Source organism: Myotis lucifugus, unplaced genomic scaffold (genome assembly GCF_000147115.1).
Source record: "Myotis lucifugus unplaced genomic scaffold, Myoluc2.0 scaffold_122, whole genome shotgun sequence".
In the NCBI taxonomy this organism is placed as follows: domain Eukaryota; kingdom Metazoa; phylum Chordata; class Mammalia; order Chiroptera; family Vespertilionidae; genus Myotis; species Myotis lucifugus.
In genome coordinates this window covers 2,113,035-2,136,821 of record NW_005871170.1, presented here as the reverse complement: position 1 = coordinate 2,136,821, position 23,787 = coordinate 2,113,035, and the positions used below count along the sequence as shown (strand labels likewise).

Sequence of the window (23,787 nt, the reverse complement as noted above, 5' to 3'; positions counted from 1 at the left end):
CGAGTTGCGGGCCCACTGCTGCCTCTGTGATATTCTAAGGCTGATTTGTACAGTCCACTTTAGTTTTAGGAGCCGAAGGAGAACAGATTGGTGTGTGTGTAGAAACGTAATTAATAAATACATATTTTGTAGGTGGGTTTATTTCTGTCAGTTAACATATGTGCTTGTGTTTCAGGGTTGGTTCTTTTCTGTTTGTGAATGACCATTTTCATTGGCTTCTTGACTTGCTGACTGACTGGGCTCTCTATGTGGATGGGATGTTTTGCCCTCAGCTCTAATGACATGCAATACAGTTAGCACTGTGGGGCTTGGAAAAGATTTTTTGCTCTTGAACATTCATAACACATTGAATATTGATTCAACTAGTATAGCAATTACTGTACAAAACATGACTATTTTTTCACATAGGCTATTCATTATTATGAATTCACAATATGCATTTAATAGTGAATCATATAAAAAACTAGCTTTTGGTTCAAACTTCGTAATATATAATTGTTTTAACTAATGAAATCGTTTACTAACATTCTTCAGTGGATTAGATCAAATGTAAAACCCAGCTCGGAAGCAGTTTTTTTTGTAGCTGATTTATAAATAAGTGCTGAAAGCCTCAGGCTTAAAATCGAATTTGTTTTAACAGGGCTGAATTTTTTGTGGCACTTGTAAGTAACAACTTAGATGTTTATTAAAGATGGTTAATAAACCCACTGAGACATATTTGACTATTATTTAGAGGAAATGAAATGTGAATTTACATTTAAAAAGGAAAAGATAAAAGATATCAGAAATAGAACGTTTGAGTATGCCTCATTCTATACAATAGGCAATCTTCTTTTTCATTCTAGTATTAAAATTGCATATCTCTGTTTTAATCACTGCATCTTTATCACTGTCTCTTCGGTGGTGTCATGTTATTATCAGTTGATCTGGTCACACTGAGCATCTTTCTTCCCATCTGTTCTATTAATGCTTCCTCCTTTAATTTCTTGTTATGTGGAGTGAAATGATGTAAAAACTAATGTTTTCACTCTCTTTTTCTTTCAAACTCTGTTGTTGTGGTTTCTTTTTTTCCTTCCTTTCTCTTCAATCTAGCCGCAAAAGGTGATGAAATTCATAGTAGCCACAAAATAAATCAGTATTCATTGAGGAGCCATTCTTTTTCATCACAGCGCCAGGCATCGGTGCTAACCAGAAGGGACCAAACAAAGAGACAGTCTGCAAGTGCAACTGTGGTCCCTGCCTCACGGTCCTTCCATAAACACAGCATGTCCACTTCAGCTCCTTTCCCCTCCTCAATCCTTAGTTCCTCTCCTTGGCTTCCCAAAGACATGCTATCTTGGAGATGTCTTTTTCAGTTTATTCTTTATTTTGTCAAATTCAAGTTTGTTTTAGATAGTAACAATATTTCTAACTGCACATATAATAGGTAATGATTTTCAGTATATATGTGTTTTTCTGTGGTCTATAGAGTTATCAAGTTAATTTGAAACAGGAATTCTGTTTGAAAAAGAATTTTTATGTATATATTTATTTATTAAACTTATTGAGGTAACATTGGTTAATAACATAAATAATATTTTTAGATATAACAATAAAAGTTTTATTTTGCTAGTCCATTTTAAAAAAAGATAATTGTTCTGTGTCTGTAGTTGCTTCAGTTTCTTTCCTTTCATTGTTGGCTAGATATAATGAGGGACTTTTATGTTGTTTCCTACTTTGTACTATATTTTCAAATTTTTAAAAAACACGCAGTCTTGTTAGGTCTGCCACTCTTTAATGAATCATTGGATTGGAAAATAATTCATTATATCATCAGGCAGAGATATGTTCCTTTATTTGCATGTAGATAGTGAAGATGAATAATTTATCAAATGTTATTAGTGCAGGCTGCGTAATACTGGTCACAGCAGGATATAATGAAACTAGTCTCACGCTCCTATGAAAATAGCATGCCTTTGCATAGTCATTATTGAACTTTTGGCATTTCTCAGAGAACTATTATGTTATCAGTGCCAATCTTGCTCACCTCTTCATTAACTGGACTTCTGATTGAAGAGTTCAACTTATCTTGAAAATCTGTGAAATCTGGTATGCCAAATGCTTGCTTGACTGTAGCTATGTTTCTACATCAGAGCAAGAATTTTCAGATTGAATGAAGGCTGTAATGTTTCTTATTAAAGTGAGTAGTACAAAAAGGCTATGACTGATGGTTTTATTACTTCTGGTCATGAAAAGCTGTGTATATAAGAGATGTTTAAGCACTGTATCTTTCTGAAATAAGGGGCGAAGAAAGATGCATATAATTGCTTAGTATCTTATATCTGTAGTAATTATGTATTTGAAGTTATTTTAATTAATTGCTTTTAAAAAGGTGGCTTTGATTTGCTGTGGCATGATTGTGTGGAGGTCAACACATCTCTTCACAAGTAGTGATCAAGCTGGATAAATGGTTAAGACGAACCACTTTAGCCCTACGTAGTTTGGCTCAGTGGATAGAGTGTCGGCCCGAGTACTGAAGGGTCCCAGGTTCGATTCCGGTCAAGGGAATGTGCCTTGGTTGCAGGCTTGATCGTTGGCCCTGGTCCGGGTGCCTGTGGTCTGGGCGGATGCCAGAGACAACCAATCAATGTGTCTCACATCGATGTTTCTCTCTTTCTCTGTCTCTCCTCCTCCCTTCCACTCTCTCTAAAAATCAATGGAAAAATATCCTTGGGTGAGGATTAACAAAAACCAAACCAAAGCAAAAAACAAACCATTTCAGCACTTTGGAAATCAACCGAAAGTATTCAGCAAACTGAGAAGTGTTTATTCGTGAAAACCCCTGAACTTTGAGTAAGAACAGTGTGAGCTTGTGGTGTTTATTCCTTGGGCTTCTCGCATTTTCCTTCCTTACTTTACTCAGCCCTGTGGGCAAGAATGTTCAACAGGGCAGAGCAGGCTATGAAAACCAACAGCTTTACTGTTGCTCTCAAGACATCTGGAGAATGGTCAAAGTGGAGATTTTGATGGCAAGTGACTGAGGGTCGTGTTTCTACCCCACTGATATTGTGGGCCTGTTTGGCACAGAGTGGACAGGTGGATTAGCCAGGGATTTAACAGGGACTTGTGGGAGGTGAGACAGTGATGGAAAGCTTGATAGAAATCTTTATAGACTGTAAGTTGACTGGAGGTTGTGCACATGCACAGCAGAGATTGGAGTGTGCCCACCCCACCCACACTTACCTGCCTCTGCAGCCTGCGTGCACATCAGAGGAGATGGAAGAGGACCCAGGAAAGCCCAATAGAAAGTAGAAGTTGGGTCAGACTTGAAAATGACCCTAGCTCTGAATGCCCTTGCCAGCTCATACAGAGATCCATCAGTAGATAGGAGAAATCTCACTGGTTCATGGTGTTGGAACAAATGTGTGACCAGTCTTACTCAGCAAACAGCTATGCAGATACAGAGTTGACCCCTGGGAAGTCATGCTTGAGGGAAAAACCAAACCTAATAAAATTAAGAAGGGACATTAACGATCGTTCATATTGTGGAGAGATAGGCTTCATAGATCTAGTCCAGTTAAGTACTAAACAAAAACAACCTTTTGGAGTAGGTGGGGAAATCTGAATTGAGTTGCTACAATATATTAACTGAAATGTCCACTATTCAACAAAGTGCGATGATACATCCAAAGAAACAAAGTATAACCATTTTGAGAGAAAAAAATTCAGTCAGTACCAATTGTCTTTGACCAAAATTATTGGATTTAGCGCTAAGTGTAACCATGCTAAGTCATTTAAGGAAAGGGTGTTGACAGTGACTTGAATACAGAATGACAAAAAGGTAGAAATTATAAAAAGAAATCTAGAGTTAAAAAGTACATAACTGAAATGAAATAGTCATTAAAGGGGCTCAATTGCAGATTTGTGGCACAAGAAAGCAATAAATTTGAGGATAGACCAGGACAAAATTAACCATCTGAAAAACAGAAGAACATGAACAGGACAACCTGTGGGACAACTTGTAGCACAACAACAAGTGTATTATGGAAGTCACAGAAGGAGAGGACACAGGAAAAAAATAAAGAATACTGGATGAAAACTTGCCAAACTTTATGAAAAACATCATGGATCCAAAAAGCTACGTGAATTGCATGTAGGAAAATCACAGAGATCTACACCTAGACACATCATACTCGTACTATTGAAAGATGGAGAACATTATGGAAGCATAAGAAAAAAGTGACACTTTATATACAGGCGAACAACAGTAAAATTAATGATTGGCTTCTCATCAGACCTAAGAGAGGTCAAAGGCAGTGGAATTTTTTGTGCTCATAGGAAAAAAAACCCTGCCAACTAATAATTCTACATCCAGCAAAGGTAGCCTTCACAAATGAAGGGGAATGAAAATATTTCCAAATAAATAATTTGTAACTATAAAATTTCCTTTACAAGAAATAGTAAAAGTTCTCCAGGCAGAAAGGAAGTGGTACCAAGTGATAACTAGAATTCTCAGGAGGAAATGAAGAGTGCTAGAAATGGTAATTATGTGGGTAAATGTAAGTAAAGTATTTTACAAATAGATATTTTTCTGTTTAAAAACATACAGATATAGTTTTTAGCAGTATATTTTTGGATTTACACAACTATGTATTTATATGTGTGACAACATATAACACAAAGGAAGAGGAGGGAAAAGAAATGGCCCTTGGACAATTGAACATCCATATGGAAAAAATGAACTTAGACCTTTACTATACACAAAAAGTAACAAAGATGATCCTAGACCTAAACATAAGAGTGAAAACAGTGAAACTTCTATTAGAAAATGTAGGAGAAATTTTTGTGCCCTTTGGCTAGGCAAAGAATTCTTAGGTATAAGAGCAAAAGCATGAGCTATAAAAGATAAAATTTATAAAGTGAACTTCATTCAATTGAAAAACATTTATACCTTTTCAGAAGGTATAATCATGAATGTGAAACTATAAGCTGTAAACTGAGAGAAAAATAAAATCATATATCTAAGTTCTTATAAGCCGAATATATAAATAATTCTTACAACTCAGTAATAAGACTAATCCTCCGCTTAAAATTTTGGCAAAATACTGGAGTAGACATTTTTATTAGTGAGGAACAGAACCAATAGTGTGTGTGTGTGTGTGTGTGTGTGTGTGTGTGTATTTATAAAGAGATGTATTGGCTCACAATTATGGACGCTGAGAATTTCCCAAGATCTGAAGTGAGCAAGCTGAAAACCCAGGAGAGCTGGTATATGGTTTTAGTCCAAATTGAAAGGCCCGAGAATCAGGAGAGCTGATGGGGTCTGAAACTGGGCAGCCATGAGAACTAAGAGGAGTTGATATTTCAGTCTGAGTCTGAAGGCTGGCAGAGACCAATGACCCAGCTCTATAGTCAGGAGGAGGAGGAGTTCCCTCCTATTCAGCACTTTTGTTTTATCTGGGTCTTCTATTGGTGGGGTAAGGCTCATCAGTGTTGGGGAGAGCAATTTGCTTTACTTAGTCTGCTGATTCAAATGTCAATCTCATCCAGAAACAACATCACAGATGCACTTCAAGTAATATTTGGCTAAATGTCTGGGTATCCTGTGGCCCTTTCAAGTTGACACATAAATTAACTAGTACAACATTTTACCAAAAGGACATACAGTTGGCTAATAATCACATGAAAAGGTACTCAATGTTATAATTAATTATAGAAATACATAGTAATTCAAACCACAATAATATACCACTACATGACCACAAGAATCGTTGTTGCCAAAAAAAATTACAGTATGAGAAACCTGCCTACATTGCTGGTGGGATATAAAGTGGTATCACCACTTTATAAAACAGGTTTTTTCTTATAAAGTTAAACATAAATTTACCACATGACCCAGCGATTCCACTTGTAGGAATCTATCCAAGAGAAATGAATACATACATCCTCATGAAGCCTTGTATGCAAATGTTCATAGAAACATTCTTATAATAGGTATTAATTGGAAACAATCAAATGTCATCAGCTGGTCAGCAGATTAATAAAGTGTGGTATATTTGGTATGGGCACAGGGATAGACCGTAAATAAGCTTGAGGGAATTTGGGGGCAATAGACATGTTCTAAAACTGTTCTTGTGGTGATTGTATGACGGTACAGTGGGGCCTTGACTTATGAGTTTAATTCGTTCCGTGACAGAGCTCGTAACTCAAATCAATTGTGAACGAGTGAGACACGTGATGCTGGGCTGATGTTGTGGCATTCACTGTGACGTTTGCTGCGCCAACTAGCGGTGGGGCATCTGAAGCTGGCTCGTAATCCGAATTTTAGCTCTCAACTCAAAGCAAAAAATCGGCCGAGAGACGGCTTGTATCTCGAAAAACTCGTTAGTCTGGACACTCGTAAGTCAAGGCCCCACTGTATATGTTTATTTATAACTAGGGGCCTGGTGCACAGATTCGTGCACAGGTGGGGTTCCTCAGCCTGGCCTGCCCCCTCTTGCAATCTGGGACCCCTCGGGGGTATGTTGGATTGCTGGTTTCGGCCCAATCCCCTCAGGCCAGCCCGGCTTGTGGCTGAACAAGCTCCCTGACCACCAGAGGGCAGCTCCTGCATTGAGCATCTGCCCCTAGGTGGTCAGTGCTCATCATAGTGACAGGTCAACCAGTCTTTCAGTTCTAAAGGTCACTTAGGCTTTTATATATAGACTAGAGGCCCTGTGCACAAAAATTTGTGCACTCGGGGGGGGGGAGGTCCCTCAGCCCGGCCTGTGCCCTCTCCCTTTCTGGGATCCCTCGGGGGATGACCACCTGCTGGCTTAGGCCTGCTCCCCAGGGGATTGGGCCTAAGCTGGCAATCAGACATGCCTCTGGCAGCCCAGCAGCCCTCGGGGGATGTCCACTTGCCAGCGGGGAGCAGGCCTAAGCTGCAGTCAGACATCCTTAGCGCTGCTGAGGAGGCGGGAGAGGCTCCCACCACCACCGCTGTACTGGCAGCCGTCAGCCTGGCTTGTGGCTGAGCAGAGCTCCCCCTATGGGAGCGCACTGACCACCAGAGGGCAGCTCCTGCATTGAGCGTCTGCCCCCTGGTGGTCAGTGTGTGTCATAGTGACCAGTCATTCCCAGTCTTTCTGCTGTTAGGGTCAGTTTGCATATTACCCTTTTATTATATAGAGGCCTGGTGCACAGGTGGGGGCCGGCTGATTTGCCCTGAAGGGTGTCCCGGATCAGGGTGGGGGTCCCGCTTGGGTGCCTGGCCAGCCTGGGTGAGGGGCTGATGGCTGTTTGCAGCTGGTCACACCCCCTTCAGGGTGGGGGTCCCCACTGGGGTGCCTGGCCAGCCTGGATGAGGGGCTGATGGCTGTTTTCAGGCTGCCTGCACCCCCTTTAGGGTGGGGGTCCCCACTGAGGTGCCTGGCCAGCCTGGATGAGGGGCTGATGGCTGTTTTCAGGCTGCCCGCACCCCCTTCAGGGTAGGGGTCCCCACTGGGGTGCCTGGCCAGCCTGGATGAGGGGCTGATGGTTGTTTTCAGGCTGGCCACACCCCCTTTAGGGTGGGGGTCCCCACTGGGTGCCTGGCCGGTTTGGATGAGGGGCTGAGGGTTTTCAGGCTGGCCAAGCCCGCTGGCGACTGAAGCTCCCAGCCTCTCCTTTTTTTTTATTTTTTATTCTGGGATTTATTTACCTTCTATAATTGAAACTTCGTTGCCGCTCCAGCTCCGAGGCCACGGCCTGCTGAAAGCAGGTATCTGGGGTTTGTTTAGCTTCTATGATTGCAACTTTGTTGCTTAGAGTGGAGCTCAGAGCCCGGCTGCAGCAGGGAGGAAGCTTGGCTTCCTCCATCACTGGAGTAAGCAAGCCTCCTGCTCACTTCAGCTGCGTGGCTGCTGGCCGCCATCTTTGTTGGTGGTTAATTTGCATATCCCGCTGATTAGTCAATGGGAAGCGTAGCGGAGGTACAGTTAATTTCAATCTTTGTCTATTATTAGATAGGACTAGAGGCTCAGTGCACGAAATTCATGAACGGGGAGGGGGGGTTTCCTCAGCCTGGCCTGCACCCTCTTGCAATCTGGGACCACTGGCTCCTAACCGCTTGCCTGCCTGATCGCCCCTAACCACTCTACCTGCCTGCCTCATTGCCCCTAACCCCTCTCCCTGCCTGCCTGATCACCCCTAACCACTCGGCCTGCCTGCCTCATCACTCCTGACCACTCTGCCTGCCTGCCTCATCACCCTAACCACTCGCCTGCCTGCCTCATCGCCCCTACCTCTCTGCCTGCCTTCCTGATCGCCCCTAACCCCTCTGCCTGCCTGCGTGATCACCCCTAACCACTTGCCTGCCTGCTTGATCGTCCCTAACCACTCACCTGCCTGCCTGATCACCCCTAACTCCTTGCCTGCCTGATCGCCCCTAACTGCCTCTGCCTTGGCCCCTACTGCCGCGGTTTCGTCCGGAAGGACGTCTGGAAGGTCATTAGGCTGTCCGGTCTAATTAGCATATTACGCTTTTATTATTATAGATAACTGAATTGTTTATTTACAGGGGTTAAATTTTATTGGATGTATCTTATAAAAATAATATGTATGTATATAATGAGCAAATGACAATGTAAACACAAAATAATTAGGGAATCTGAGGGGACAGAATTCTTTGTACTGTTTGCTCTTTTCTACAACTTATAATTAATTCAAAGTTCAAAATTATTGAAATTTTAATGGTTTTAGAAATGGTCTAATTTTCTTTTGTATTGTTTTTAAAAATGTTAAAAAACATTTGTTTTAAAAAACTCAGTTCTAAAGTGGGTTTTTAAAAAAAATCAGTTTGTTTATTCTTTACTTCTTTGATTTGCTAATTGCTTTGACCAGATAATCTGCATTTGCTTTCTCTCCCCACTTCCTACCCCCACACAGTGCAAACTTGGCCAGCAGGCCTAGTGTTCAAGTGAACGCTTCCTGCTTCATATAAGTATTTGGTCTATGCTAGTGAGCATTCATACCTGTGGAAAGACATTCTGAAGATATTTCTGTTTCCCTCATCTGTGCAGTAAAATGTGCCAATATTATAAGCAAAGCACTTTCCACTGTAGGACATGAGCACAGCTGTTTTTCCCTTTGGCAGTATTTCTTAGGTTCAGTGATCACATCTCTAGGTTTTCTTTCTTTCTTTTTTTTTTTCTCACAAAAGAAAAAGTTAAATGAAAATATTAACACATTTGTTGAGAGCAGTAAATTAAAGTGAAATTGTGTGACTCATGCTAATGCAGGTCTGTGTGCTTTATTTGAAGGTCACTCTGTGAGACTGCTGGGTCAGAAGAAGGATAATGGGAAACGGTTGGGGGGAGCACCGTTGGATTTGCCGAAGATTAGAAAGAATCCACTGATAGAAATCATTTCCATCAATACTGGGTAAGCTGCTCTCCAACTTCCTCATAAAATATTCAATATATTTCATGAATTCAGGTGTGATTTTTTTTCTTGGACATGCGATATAGAAAATTAGTTGTACATTTTCATGAGAAAGGAAAATGAAAAAGCTGTGAAGCACGTGATTATAGTGCCCTCTAAAATGCTCCCTGTATGCAAATTATACTTACATTTGCAGCAAGCTTTTATATCTTTGATTAATATTATTCTAACTTCTCGTTTTTGGTAATAAACATGGATTTCATTTTACAGCTATGCCCTTGGTTAAAATCTTTTTAAAGAGAACATTTTATTGTGGAGAATGGTTAACATGCTCATCATTGTGGATTGTTTTGTCTGTAGGGTTATAGTAAATATTACCCAAGGTACTAAGCATTCTTTGATTATTAACTATCTGAAATACATATTTGAAATATGTTACTCTTAGAGTTCTGGAGGTCAGAAGTCTAACACACGTCTTACTCTGCTAAAGCCAAGGTTCTCGGGGAGAAATCCGTTTACTTGCTTTGTTCAGCATCTATAGGCTATGCACATTTTTTGCTTATGGTCTCCTCCTTCCATCTTCAAAGCCAGCGCATTGTATTTCTTTGTATCTTCCATAGTCACATTCCCTCTGATTCTGACTCTCCCACTTTTAAGTGATTATATTGTGATTCATTGGGGACCCCTGAATGATACAGGATACTCTCCCTATTTTAATGTCAGTTGATTTGCAACCTTAATATTTGCAACCTTAATCTCGTTTAGCCTGTGAGGCTCCAAGGATTAGGGTAGTATAAAAGAAAATTGTAGGTCGGGAAAAGAATCAACAGAGGCATAGGAGTGGACCATGTAATTGTTTATGAAGTAGATAATTTTGTTCAGTTTGTCTGGAGTTTTCAGTGTGTGTAAGGAAAAGAGTGATAAATTACCTTTTGTGTGAAGAATCTAATTACACTTAATTGAGTGATAAAGGGAAAGGAGAGCCCCTGAAGTCTGGCGCAGAGGTGAGAATAATCATAGTGAGGCATTAGGGGAGGGTATTCTGGTGCAAGGTTGTAATGGAGATTGGGGCTGGGAGATTGCTGGATACATAGAGCGCACTTAGGCCCTTAGTGCCCCCGCCAGGAGGGAGTGAGAGCCTGAGTGGTGGTTGTGGGAATGGAAAGCAAGAATAGCATCAAGTTTTCGGAATGATTTAGAACATGGGGCTTTGTGCCCTAACCAGGTGGCTCAGTTGGAGCATCCTCCTGTACACCAAAAGGTTGCGGGTTTCATCCCCAGTCCCCGGTTGGGGCATGGACAGGAGGCACCGGATCCATGTTTCTCTATCAGCGAGTACGTTTGGTTATTTACATAGAGAAGTACCAACCAAGTGCTGTGGTCAGGACAGCAGGGAGGCAACACATACACAAAAGAGGTGAGCTGAGGCTGAAAAAAGCTCACTTTTGTCAGGGTGTCCCATGTATGTAATTGCTAATTTTTTCTGGTACTGAGACTGGAGTGTGGAGACAGAAGGTAATGTAGGGGACACATAGTAAAAAAATCAGATATTGGGCCATAAAGAAAATCGGTGCTTTATTATGCCTTCTCTGTCACTACTAAAGTCATCATTTTTGACAATACCTTGACAGTTTTTTGTTCTTCCAAACCAAGAGTTGAGTGCTGCTTAGCAGTTCTGATATAAGTTATGTCATTTTTTAGATGCTACTATCATATTATGTCCAGTTTGAAGGGTAATCCTCCCCTGGGCTAAACACATTTTAGAAAATAGTGTTTAACACTGTAATACTTTATCAATACTTTTTCTTTTAAAATTTATCTTGTCTTGTTATTTTCTATCTGTCAGACATAAAATAATGGTTTTTGGGGACCTTTAAGGGGAATCTAATTTTCTTTGAGATTATGTACCTAAAGCTTACTATCATTTTTACATTTACCCCAGCCCCCTAATAATATCTTATTAGCTCTTGGAAAACAAACTAACTTATTTGTTTTCACTTTCTTTCTGTAATGTCCAGAATTTATCGAGTCCCTATTCTAGTGCTAGATACATTAGGTGCTAAATATTTGAATGAATGAATGAATGAATAAATAAACAAAGAAGAATGCAAATTTATTTTACATCAGTGTTTTTAGAGGAATATAATTATTACTAATAGCTTTTTGTTATCTTTCTGGTTCTAATGATTAAATATGAAGTAGTTATTAACTACATATAATCATAATGCATGTGAAAATATAATTATTATGGCTTACCATATTACCAGACATTGTGTTAGATATTATGATATATACAAAGATAAACATTTCCCGAATCAATAAGTAACTAACATCGACTGGAATAATCCAGAACAGGCGACTATGAACTCAGGGTCAGTTGCAGCTCCTGTGTGAGGAGATTCGGAGCTCACTTATTCCATATACAGGGCAGTGCAGTTGAGTCTGAGCGTGGCACCCTTTCCAGGCGGTGACTCCTCTGCCCTCTGAATTTCAGTGCTTTGAGGCACAGATGTTCCTCACGGCGCCTCTAGCAGCTGCAGTGGCAGCACCACAGTGGAAAGCTCTCTGCCATTACCAGCACACAGTGGGAAGTAGAAGCCTCAAATGCTATCTTTTATGTTACTCTTAAATTACAGCTTTTCAGAAAAGTATGTTCTATAAAAACAACTTTAAAGATATTTAACTAAAAGTGCTCTTAAAAAGCTTGAAATAAGGATCCAAAGAGATCCTGCTCGAAGTTTGAATATATGTGGGATCATCCTTATACTAAAGTGAATTTTTTTAACACTTTGAGTAGATAAAATGTGGGATGTTTTATATTATAATCTCTTTGGCATGGCTCTATATTACTATATTCAGTAATGACTCTTGAGTCCTTAATATCTTTGCATGGTGTCAAGAAAAAGATACTCATATTTTTTCAGCTCATGCTATACTGTTGTTCACACATCATGATTATATAAGCCATGGTCCTGTGCTGAATCTGCTCCTCCTGAGAATAGCTTCTCCAGCCCCAGTGCCATCCCCACAGACAGCTGTTAGACATCATGACACCTCTTGCTAACAGGCACTATCTCCAGATAAAACATCTTCCAAAAGTAATTCAGCACACTTTATAGTCATTCACTTATTTTAAAATTATGGCTTAATAATACTTTGCAAATTAACCTAAGCCAATTTTGCCATGCATAGCTCTTAGGTTTTTTTTTTTTAATAGAGAATAATAGCTACCAATGAGAATTAGTTGCTTCCCTATAGCCCAGCTGTCAGATTATAATGAAAGCAAGTCCCAGTCCAAAATCTGCAATAAGAATTTATTAAACAAGGTGGCACCGTCCAGCTGTGCTTGTAAGCTTAGTGAAGTCCTAATTCTCTCTTGTGTAGGTGGTTAAATCAAACCTTGCATGAAAGATTCACTTTAACCTGATGATACAAAACTGTCAGCTTTAGGCAACCAAAATCCTCTACACAAGACTTAGAGTGAGGGGAGGGGAGGGACTAAGCCACAATAATATTATTATTTTTTAAATTTAATTTTATTGTTTAAAGTATTAAAAATAGTAGTACATATGTCTCCTTTTTTTCCCCATCGACCTTCCCCAGGCCTCCCCTACCCGCCGGGCACATGCCCTCATCCCACCTCCCCAGTGTCTTGTGTCCATTGGTTATGCTTATATGCATGCACACAAGTCCTTCCATGATCTCTTACCTTCCCTCCCTCCCAACACTCCCCAGCCTTCCAGCTGTAATTTGAGTCTGTTCTATGCTTCTCTGCCTCTGTATCCATGGTTCAAGCCAGTGTGACCCAACCTGTGGTCTGTGGACTAGTGCAGGTATTAACTACTGATGGCTGGTCTGTGACAAGTATAAAAATTGAGAGCAAATATTTTAGAAACTCTTAAGGCAGTTTAACATTACTGCAGTGTCTTGTAAGTTATTTCATTGTATTTTATCCCAAAAAATTATTGGTTGCAAATAAAAATCCTTCCATCACTATAGATAGTTTGAGAAGCACTGGTCTTGGCCAGTGTGCTGTTGCAAGGTTCTTTAACTTATTTTGGAAAATATTTTAGCCAATTTGCTTACTTCTACTGCCACTGATTTCACTAATGAGATTCCATTTCTACTGTCTTTTATGTTATTATTTAATCACTTGTGGTTAATAGTTAAGTACTACTTTCACAAATGAAAACTTATTTTTGTCATTTATTATATTAATTTGCAAAGCCTCTGCTTTTGACTAAAGATAAAAAGAAAGATAGCTAAAACTTAACCAGTAATTTTTGGAAGGTAGAATTTCTGATTAAAAAACTAGCAAAGAGAGACTATTCTTAGTGTTACAGCTTAAAATAACTTATGTGCCCTGGCTGGGTGGCTCAGTTGGTTGGAGCATTGTCCCGTACACCAAAAGTTGTGGGTTCGAGTGCCTGTCAGGACCCATACCTAGGTTGCAGTTTGGATCCCTAGTTGGGGTGCATACAGGAGGCAACCCATCAGTGTTTCTCTCTCATATCAATGTTTCTCTCTCTCTCTCTCCCTTTCTCTCTCTCTCTCTCTCTCTCTCTCTCTCTCTCTCTCTCTCTCCCTCTCTCTCTCTCTCTTTCCCTCCCTTCGCCCCCCACCACCCCTGCCCTTCCTCTCTCTAAGCATGTCCTCAGTTGAGGGTTGAAAAAAACAAACACCTCACACATTCTATATCATGGTTTCTACCTTAAATTCTTTTCCAAAGTCAATTATAGACATCCTAACATGGCGCATGTGACACTTGAATCTAGAGGTTATAACTGTTCCTTTGACACATCGCTAAGTTGAGTAGAGTCCTTTTGTTATTATTCTTGTTCTATAAGCTTGTGGAGGCCAGGAACCTTGTCTCTTAGTCATGGGCCTGGAGTGTGGCCCCAGCCTATTCTGCAGAAGGTACTGGAGTCCCTGGTACATGGGAGAGAACTCTGTGCTTGGGTTTGGAGTCACAGACACTGTTATTTTCTAGCTGTGTGACAGAATGTATTGGATCATCTCTTATGACCTTTTTTCTAACATGGACACATGCTGCCTACAGTGTGTGGAGGCTAACACATTATGGGCACTTTCATAAGTGTTTTGCTTAGAATTTTGATGTTGTTATACTCTATAGTCTACAAAATTCTCCAAGACCCTTTCCTTTCCTTTCATTCTTTGTACTATTTAGTCAATAAAGTTGTTGGTACTAGACTTTACATTTATCATCAGCTTGTCAATCTTGACTTGTTCAGTTTTAAGTGAATGAAAAACTAACTTAAAATTAATCTTAGTCTCTCCCATAACTTTTGGTACAGTGCCTTGCTCACAGTATTTACTCCATAAATATTTTAGTATTTCAGTGACAGCAGTGTTATTTAAATGCAGAAAAAATGTTCTGGCTGAGCAGGAATATAATTCTAATTACTTCTCTTTTGCTATAGATGATTATTTTATAGAAAAAAGAATATGTTAATGTGGACTATGACTGAAGTCAGACTTATCTCAAACAATTAAATGTGTGAAAATGAAGTATTTGTGGCAATTTTGAACTTGTTACATTTTTACTTTTATACAAAAACTAGTTATTTTGAAATTTTCAGCTTTTTTGATGTCTTCAATGAAATCCCCAAATACCTTATTTTTACTTAAGTATTGTACAAATGAAATTTTAAAGTAATCTTATTTTTAATGCACTATAAAACTATTTGGGAAAGATCATTCATAAGAACAGTGGATGGCACTATTGGCTCATACCTGTGAAGTAATTATTGTTAAATTGCAGAACTTTCCAATGCTGGTTTACTAAGTGCCTTTAAGTAAGTGGCCCAGTTAAAAATTTTAGGTAGTATTAGGAGGGGATTTAATCTTAAATCTTGTCAATTCTTCTTTATGTAATCATTATTTTACATAAACTTTGAAATGAATAAATAACTTTCTTAGTAATTATATATAAAGAAATGGCTGGTTTAAAAAAATCATTTCAAATTCTGGGAAGTTATAGGATATATCATTGTGCTAACAAAAAAAGTGTGTCTTACCACTCTTCTGATAAACAAAATTGTTTAGTTTAGGGAAGGGAGAATAACTTTGAATTTGGATTAAAAAGCAAAAATTTCAATACTCATATTTAAGCACACAATTAGAGAAACCTTAGATTAAAGTTAATTGAATAGGATGGTTAACACTTTCCTCAAGTCAGTTCATAGATTATATGATAAGGATATACATTAATTATAAATAGTAATAGGTGCTCTTACAGTTTATAAAATTTATTGTTTTATTTAATGTGTACAAGACTTTTAGGTTTGCCCTTTACAAAAACTAAGTAAAAACTAATCAATGTCTGGACATTGATTTATTCAACAAATGTGGTTGAACATTTGTTAAGTTCGGAGGATAGAAAGATGCATTCATTTGGTGTCTGCCATTGAGAATCCCACAGGGTAGAGAGGGAAAGAAGCACAAAGCAATTGAATTATAACATTGTAAGCACAATAGTACAGGAATAAACAAAGTTATCTTAGGACCACGGTGGATTGTTTGGATGAGTTAGGATGGACTCTCATAGAAGGTAGATATTTAGGCCATGTCTAAAAGTTTATCTCATAGGTCGGTTCAAAGGCAATTTAAGCATGGGGGAACTCCACCCTTCCATGAATAGTGGTATTGAATTGTGAAAGGCCTTCTCTTACACAGAAGGATGAGTGTGGGTCAGTGTGAGTCATGTTGTGAATAATGGAATGGTATGGTAGGAGGAAGCTTAGAATGAGGTAGCTTGAGTTCAAACTGAGCCTCATCGTTTCATCATTTGCTGTGAGACATTGTATAAGTTATTCAACCTCTCTATAGGTCTCAATGTTCTCACCTATAAATGGGGATAATATTAGTGTTGTGAGAATTAAAAGAGGTCATCTGTTAAAAGTAATCAAGATAAAGCCTGGCTCAGACTACCTGTTTAATATAATCACTATTTTTTTTTAAATTGATTTTTTTGAGAGAGAAACATCAATGTGGTGGCAAAACATTGATCAGCTGCCTCCTGCACTTCCCTTACCTGGAATCAGCCTGCAACCTGGGCATGTGCCCTGACCAGGAATAGAACTGGTAACTTTTCGATGCATAGGACGACACCCAATCAACTGAGCCACACCAGCCAGGGCAATATTATTACTATTAAGTTTATTACTATTACAGTTATGCAAAAGACAGACCTTAGGCTTAATTAGATTGCAGTTTGCTTAAGACCAGGGAGCAGTGAGTGGCAGAGTCATGAATTGAATCACAGTTTCTGACCAGTTCTTCCTTCTATAAAACACAAGTGGCTTTTAGCCCAGTTTGCTAACCTTGCATTGGAATTGTAGTTATTTAGTTAGTTGAAAAGAAAGCCAGTTAGAGATGAAGTTTGAGACTAGTGTAGAAGACAGACTACTAAACCTGAGAAAGATGTTGTGGGCCCCAAATTTTACAAAGAGAATATAAAATTTCTACTATATACTTGTACTATATTAGATGCCTCTTGAGATGCATTAGCTTTATCCAGTTGAATGGCATTTGAATTTTCCTATTATAATGTTTGAAGGATGGGACTCCTAAATCATTTAGATTTAAAGATAGATGACCATTGTACCCTTCTGTTTTTTTTCTTTTTTCTTTTTTTTAATCCAGGAGTTGAGTTAAGGTGCATAAAGATGAGTTGCACTTGGAGGACACAGAGAAAGGATGGAAGGGAGGCTGTATGTGTCAAAGAGTTACCATCTGTCAATTTTCCTGTTGCTTCAAGAAAACTTATTTTCCAGCCCCATCTGGAAGAGGGGAAAAAATCCCAAAATTGTGTAGCCCAACTTTAATGAAGTATAATTGGATACACATGTGATTGTGGATAAAGGCTGCTCAGTTTTTTCAATACAAAAATAATATATATCTCATATTTATTTCTGAAACCACTTTGCCCTGATTTTACTACATCTCAGCATGGTAGCAACATTTGTTTTATTTTTTCTAACCCTGACAAAGCAGAGTGTTTTGTTTGGCTTTTTATAAAGGCAATAGTGCATGTAGTTAAGACCTCATTTACTTTACTCTGATGATGTAGTCTCTGAAGAATGTCTATTTTTCTGTAAATCCACTAAGGAAACTGGGTTTAAGTCAAGGTCATTATTTAAAATTCTTGTATGTGTTTTTAAACAATGTATGTAACTTTGTGATTTGCAATGTATATTTCCGTGGTTATTTTTAGGTTATCCTTAAAATAAGTGTTAATTGTGAGAGACATTATGGGTTTAGGAAAATTTATCTTGTAAAGTACCTTTTATGGATTGAGTACTGCTCTTGAGATTTCTGAAGTGGGATTTCTAGTCTGTTCTCCCTACCTCCCTCATCTCCGTTTTCTCTCCCCCACATCAGCCACCCCTCCCCCACATCTCTACAAATTTATGGGAACAAGTTATGTTAGGATAGATTTATTTATTTAGCCACTTGTGACTGGAAGATATATACCCAATCAAGATAGGTGGTCTACTTTATTCAGTGGTTTGTTCACACAGTCATTTGTTTATTCTTTGTACTCATTCACTCATTGATTCAACCAACATTTACAGAATGACTCTATGTATCAGGTACCCTGCTAAGTGCAATATAAGAAACAGGGCTTACCTATTTTATCATTGCCCTGAGAGTCTCACAGTCTAGTGTAGTTTAGTTAACCGGTAAATAATTCAGTTTTAGTCTTCATCGGATATAATTAATGTCAGTTCTTTTTATATGTGTGAGACTGAAAGTTTTGTACTTAGAAATGACCCCAAATATAAAGAATGAATAAAATAGGGCTTGTATAAAATATAATGGCTGCACATGGGTATGTACAACATATATAGCATGTTAGGTAGTGTGATCCTCTTGGTAACTGATTACTGTTGAAAATTCAGTCATCATTGTCACATATTGTTAATATTCTGGAATTCAGGCAACCCATGACTCCTCTGAATGTTGATTCCACACTTACTTTATTAAATGAAACACCTCTGACTTCATTTCCAAAGAATGAAATTGTTAAGACCCCTTTTTTGCCATTGTAGCTTCATTCTTTCTTTTTTTTTTAAGATTTTAAAATTGATTTTTACACAGAGAGGAAGGTAGAGGGAGAGAGAAACATCGGTGTGACAGAGAAACATTGATTGGCTGCCTCCTGCACACCCCCTACCAGGGATTGAGCCTGCAACCCGGGCATGTTCCCTGACTGGGAATAGAACCAGCAACCTTTCAGTGCATGCGACATTGCCCAACCAACTGAGCCACACCAGCCAGGGCTCTAGCTTCATTCTTATTTCTACTATTGGCTTTTTTGTCTTTTCTCTGTTTTCCTACCTCAATTCTCAATTACATGCAAAGCAATGAAGACAGGGTGACCATCGCAGCACTGATGTTGACACATTGAACACATTTTCAAAAAAGGGATGTCAGATGCCTATGAAGAGAGAGTGGGGATTAAGGTCTGCTGCTGCTGAAAGCAAATTTTGTGATGTGTATAAAGATGTCCAAGAGTGGCTACATGGTAGTTGGCATAATGTGAGTTTTCTGTGTAACTGAGTTGACTTGCACTTACATATTTTGGTTTTATAGTTATATATCAAATGGTTAATTTTCTTAATTTTATTGTGGCTTTATTGTCCAAATCCTTTATTTGGAAAAAAAGCTGTGGTTCATCTATATACACAATGGAATACTATTTGGCTTTACAAAAGAAAAAAACCTTAACCTTGACGACAGCATGGATAGACCCTGAGAGTATTATACTAAGTGAAATAAGCCAGTCAGAGAAAGCCAAGTACCGTATTATTTCACTTTTATGTGGAATCTAATGACCAATATAGACTAACAAAGTGGAGACTGACTAATGGATACAGAGAACAGACTGACAGCTGTCAGAAGGGAAGGGGTTCGAAAGCTGGGTGAAAGGACTAGGCAAAAACAAAAACAAACTCATAGACACAGACAACAGTATGGTGATTGCCAGAGTGAAAGTGGCATCGGGGAGGTAGAAGAGGGTAAAGGGGAGGATAAATGGTTATGGAAAGAGACTTAAGGGTGGTGAACACATAATACAATATACAGATGATGTATTATAAAATTGTACACTTGAAATTTATATAATTTTATTAACCAATATCACCTAAAAATTTCAGTAAAAATTATAAAAGAAGGGATTGTTTTTTAAAAAAAGAATATTCTGTATTTTCTTATTTATCCTATCTTACAGTCTTTTTATCTTCTTTAAATTATTGCTTTGTTTCCTGCCCATTCCTTCATCTTCTATGCCTCCTGTCTTTTCATGAGGTGCCATTATCATCAGAATACTTTGCTAGAAAACGTTGGTCTTCAGTACCCCCAGTGTGCTGTGTTCTCCTCTGTCTGATAGAGAATGATTACGAGTTTTCTTTTCTTTCGAAGAGTTGAGCGTGGAAGAGCTTTTTTTTCTGAATTGAGATATATTGACAACAGCCAAAAAGCAACTTTTATGATCTGGACTAGATTATTCATTCTTTTTAGAATACACTACTTTATAAATTTACCTTTGTCTTTTTCTTTTCTTTCTGTTCTGATGGTTTTAACTGCAGTTAACCTTGTCATGTCTAACATGTACTACATATTATATAGCATAGATTTTCGAATATATTTCAATAGGATGAATTCACAGAAATAGAATTATTATGTCAAGAATCTTTTTATTGGTCTTAGACTGTGAACTCAAAATTCTTTCCCAAACATTGCCTTATAATGCTAACAGTTAGGAGGATACATGTTTTGTTCCCCTATAAAGTCTTCATTATTATTCCCATTTTATGGAAACTTAGATTGATAAGCTCCCATCTTAGTAGAAATGTAGCTACCATCTTAGTAGAATTTAGCTAAAATTTGCTAAATTTTGAATATGGGAGGCCTTTTGGCCTAGTGCTAACAACGTAATTTTGGAGCTAACCTCCTTGGATCTCAATCCTGGCTGCAGTGCTTACTGTGTAACTTTGGGAAAGTTTCTTTGTGTATAAGTTTTCTCATCTCTAAAGTGGTAATTATAATAACATCTGTTTCATGGGGTTGTTATAAGGATAAAGTATATCGATGTATAGCTTTGAATAATATGACAAATAATAGTTACTACAGGAGTGGCCAAGAGTAGGTTTACAGTTGTTCATATGGAAAAAGACATGTGGGTTATGATATTACAATAGCTTTATTAACTTTTTTTTGAACTTACAACTGTAAACCTACTTTTTCCACCCCTGTATATACATGATTGCTGTCATTATCATCATTATTAATTAGACTATGTTCTCTTTATTTTTTTATCCACATAGAATGTTTATTCTTTCTTAAACAACATAGACATTTTGGGTAATCAAATTATTGAACCATTTAAATGCTTGTGTGAGTGAATGAATGAAAGAGAAAGAAAGAAAGAAAAGAAAGGAGAAAGCCTGGAACCCACATGTTTCACTCTTATGCAATTATTAGAGGCCTGGTGCACAAAATTTTGCACGGGTATGGTCCCTAGGTCTGGCTGGTGATCAGGGCTGATTGGGACCTTCTGGCCGACAGCTGGGGCATTTCTTTATTCCGTGCCGACCCCTGGTGGTCAGCGCATGTCATAGAGAGCAATCGAATTCCTGGTCTCCTGGTCGAATTCCTGAGGGGACACTTTGCATATTTTATATATATATATATATATATATATATATATATATATATATATATATATATAATGTTTTATTAAAAGCCTCATTCTTTTGTGTGGTAGGTAAGAAAGAACTAGTTGAATTTAAGTATATCTATTGTAAATATATGGAATTGTCACTTGGAATAATTCCTTGACAAATGTTTGGGTGGATAGTAGAGCAGAATGGTAGTTTGTAGAATGGGCAGCAGTTTGATTCTCAACTAATGAGAATGGACTGGGGCCTTTTTTTCTAAGGGATAGGAAAAAAAACCCCTCTTAATTAGGGATACACTTAGCAAACTATTTAATATGTCCCTATATTATTAGTAGCTCTATGGCCAAATATCAATTGTCCAGACACCTTCTTAGCACAGATCTATTTTTGGATAATTAAAAACCCTTTTGAAAGATTTATATGTACAGAAATAGTTAGAGCCGGAAAGGATTTTAAAGATTTATATGTACAGAAATAGTTAGAGCCGGAAAGGATTTTAGAGATTTAAGATCTTTTCATAGGTGATGAGGCTGAGGCCCACTGGGCCTAATCACCCAAAGTTGTGTGCTCACTTCTAGGAGAATGTGGTTCATGACAGAAAGAGGCTGTTCTGACAGGTGGTACACCTTGACCTTTAGGGTTTTAGAGGTTGGTGGAAGGATTAAGCTTTTATGGTCTGCAAGGCATCATAAGAATAATATTTTGTGTTAGCTTGTATTGAAGTATATATAGGTCAAAACGCTAGGAAATAGTAAATGGTATTACTTTGGCCAATGTTTGGTGAGTAAACAGTGGAAAACAGAGACATGGTCTTACTGTTAAGTGAATTGGATTACATCGGATAAAGAGGCCCTTGAGACATAAGACTTCTCTTTGGACATGTGAGAATCTTCACAAGAACTCCGGGTTTATATCTCTCTGTATTCTTCTGTTCCCTCATTATTTGCCTTTCCCATCCATATTTCTGGTTCTATGCTATACTTTCTTTTATTCCTGTAGGTTTATGTTTTTAATATCCTTAGCACCTAATAGTGACTAGCCTATGGAATTTCTCAATAAATAAAAAATGTTTTTATGACTCAATTTGTAAATGCTAGCTGTATGTTTTCATTCTAAAGTCTCTCTTACTGTTTCCTGAGTGTTGAACTTATATTTTCAGCCTTTCTCAGTTTGTGTTCTCTGAATTACACCTGAATGTTTTAAGGCAGTTCATTATATATAATGAATTAACTTCTCTCCTAGATATGTATGTATGTATTTATTTAAAATTTTTATTGAATTTATTGGGGTGACATTAGTTGATAAAATTATATAGGTTTCAGGTGTACAATTATATAACACATCATCTGTATATTGTATCATGTATTCACCACCCCAAGTCAAGTCTTCCATCAGTGTTTATCCCCCTATAACTCTCTCTCAGTATTTAGGTTGGTAAATAGCTGTGTATCATTTTGGGGAGACTTGAGAAAATAATCACTTAGAGCCTAAGCGGTTCTCAACCTGTGGGTCGTGACCCCTTTGGCGGTCGAACAACCCTTTCACAGGGGTCGCCTAAGACCATCCTGCATATCAGATATTTACATTACGATTCATAACAGTAGCAACATTACAGTTATGAAGTAGCAACGAAAATAATTTTATGGTTGGGTCACAACATGAGGAACTGTATTTAAAGGGCCAGAAGGTTGAGAACCACTGACTTAGACTATTTCCTGTAGTACTTAATTATTTTGGAACACTGGTTGAGAAAGGCTGATTTATTTACTTCATCAGACCTCCCTAAAGCTTACTTTTCTAAGGAGCATCCTCATTGATTGATTGACTTCATTTTGATGTCAGTTGTTTTTTTACCCCACATTTCCTTATTTTGCATAGACTTTGTTTTTACTAAGGGTTGTTGCTAAGTTTCAATTATGCTGACAAAGTTACAGTAAGTGTGGCTTATTTTCTAAAAAGAAAAATAAGCAATAAGTATGTAATAGAACTTCCATATTCCTGTGTTTTTCTCATGTAAAGCATCTACTACTTGATTGTCAAACTGGCATTACTTGGGTGGGTTTATATGTGAGACATACTAGGACCATGACAGCATGAGATCCAAGGGCAAAGGAAGGACACTGAAACTAGTAGATTGAGTCCAGTTATCACAGTCTCTGCCAGTATAGCTGACCCTTGAGAGTCAGCCCTGTTTTCAGGCATGGCATCTAAGACTGTAACCTTCTGAATTCTTATTTCTAAAGAGGTCCATATTGGATGTGTCAGGGCTCAGTTATATGGAAATAACACTATACCTTTTCATAGATGACATGATTATCAAGGATACAATGTAAACCACAAAGTTAATCATATTTATATGTACTAGGCAATGTGTGATTGGAAACTGAAATTTAAAAAAACTTTACATAGTAGCTCTAAGAAAATTTACTTATGCATAAATTCTTAGGTTTAACTCTAACAAATCATGTATAGTATCTGTATGTTGTAAACTGCAAACATAAGAAATCAAAGTAGACCTAAAAAAATAGAGCGATATATGATGTTTATGAATTGGAAGACTTAACATAATAAAGTATCAGTTCTTCCCCAACTCATCTATAGATTTAAACTAATTTCAGTATGATTTCCAGTTATTTTTTTGTGTGGATATGGACGACCTGATTCTAAATTTTATATGAAGGACAGAGGAACTAAAGTTATA

The 23,787-nt window shown here is 38.0% G+C and overlaps 1 protein-coding gene across 4 annotated transcripts in view; it reads left to right on the top strand.

Moving 5' to 3' along the window:
* CDKAL1 (CDK5 regulatory subunit associated protein 1 like 1) overlaps positions 1–23,787 on the top strand; it is a 628,254-nt gene that overhangs the window by 205,778 nt on the left and 398,689 nt on the right. For all 4 annotated transcript variants that reach the window (XM_006093745.3, XM_006093747.3, XM_023758088.1 and 1 more), the window contains one exon: positions 9,261–9,381. In XM_006093745.3, the coding sequence (XP_006093807.1) occupies positions 9,261–9,381 (121 nt within the window). The remainder of the gene's footprint in view (positions 1–9,260; positions 9,382–23,787) is intronic.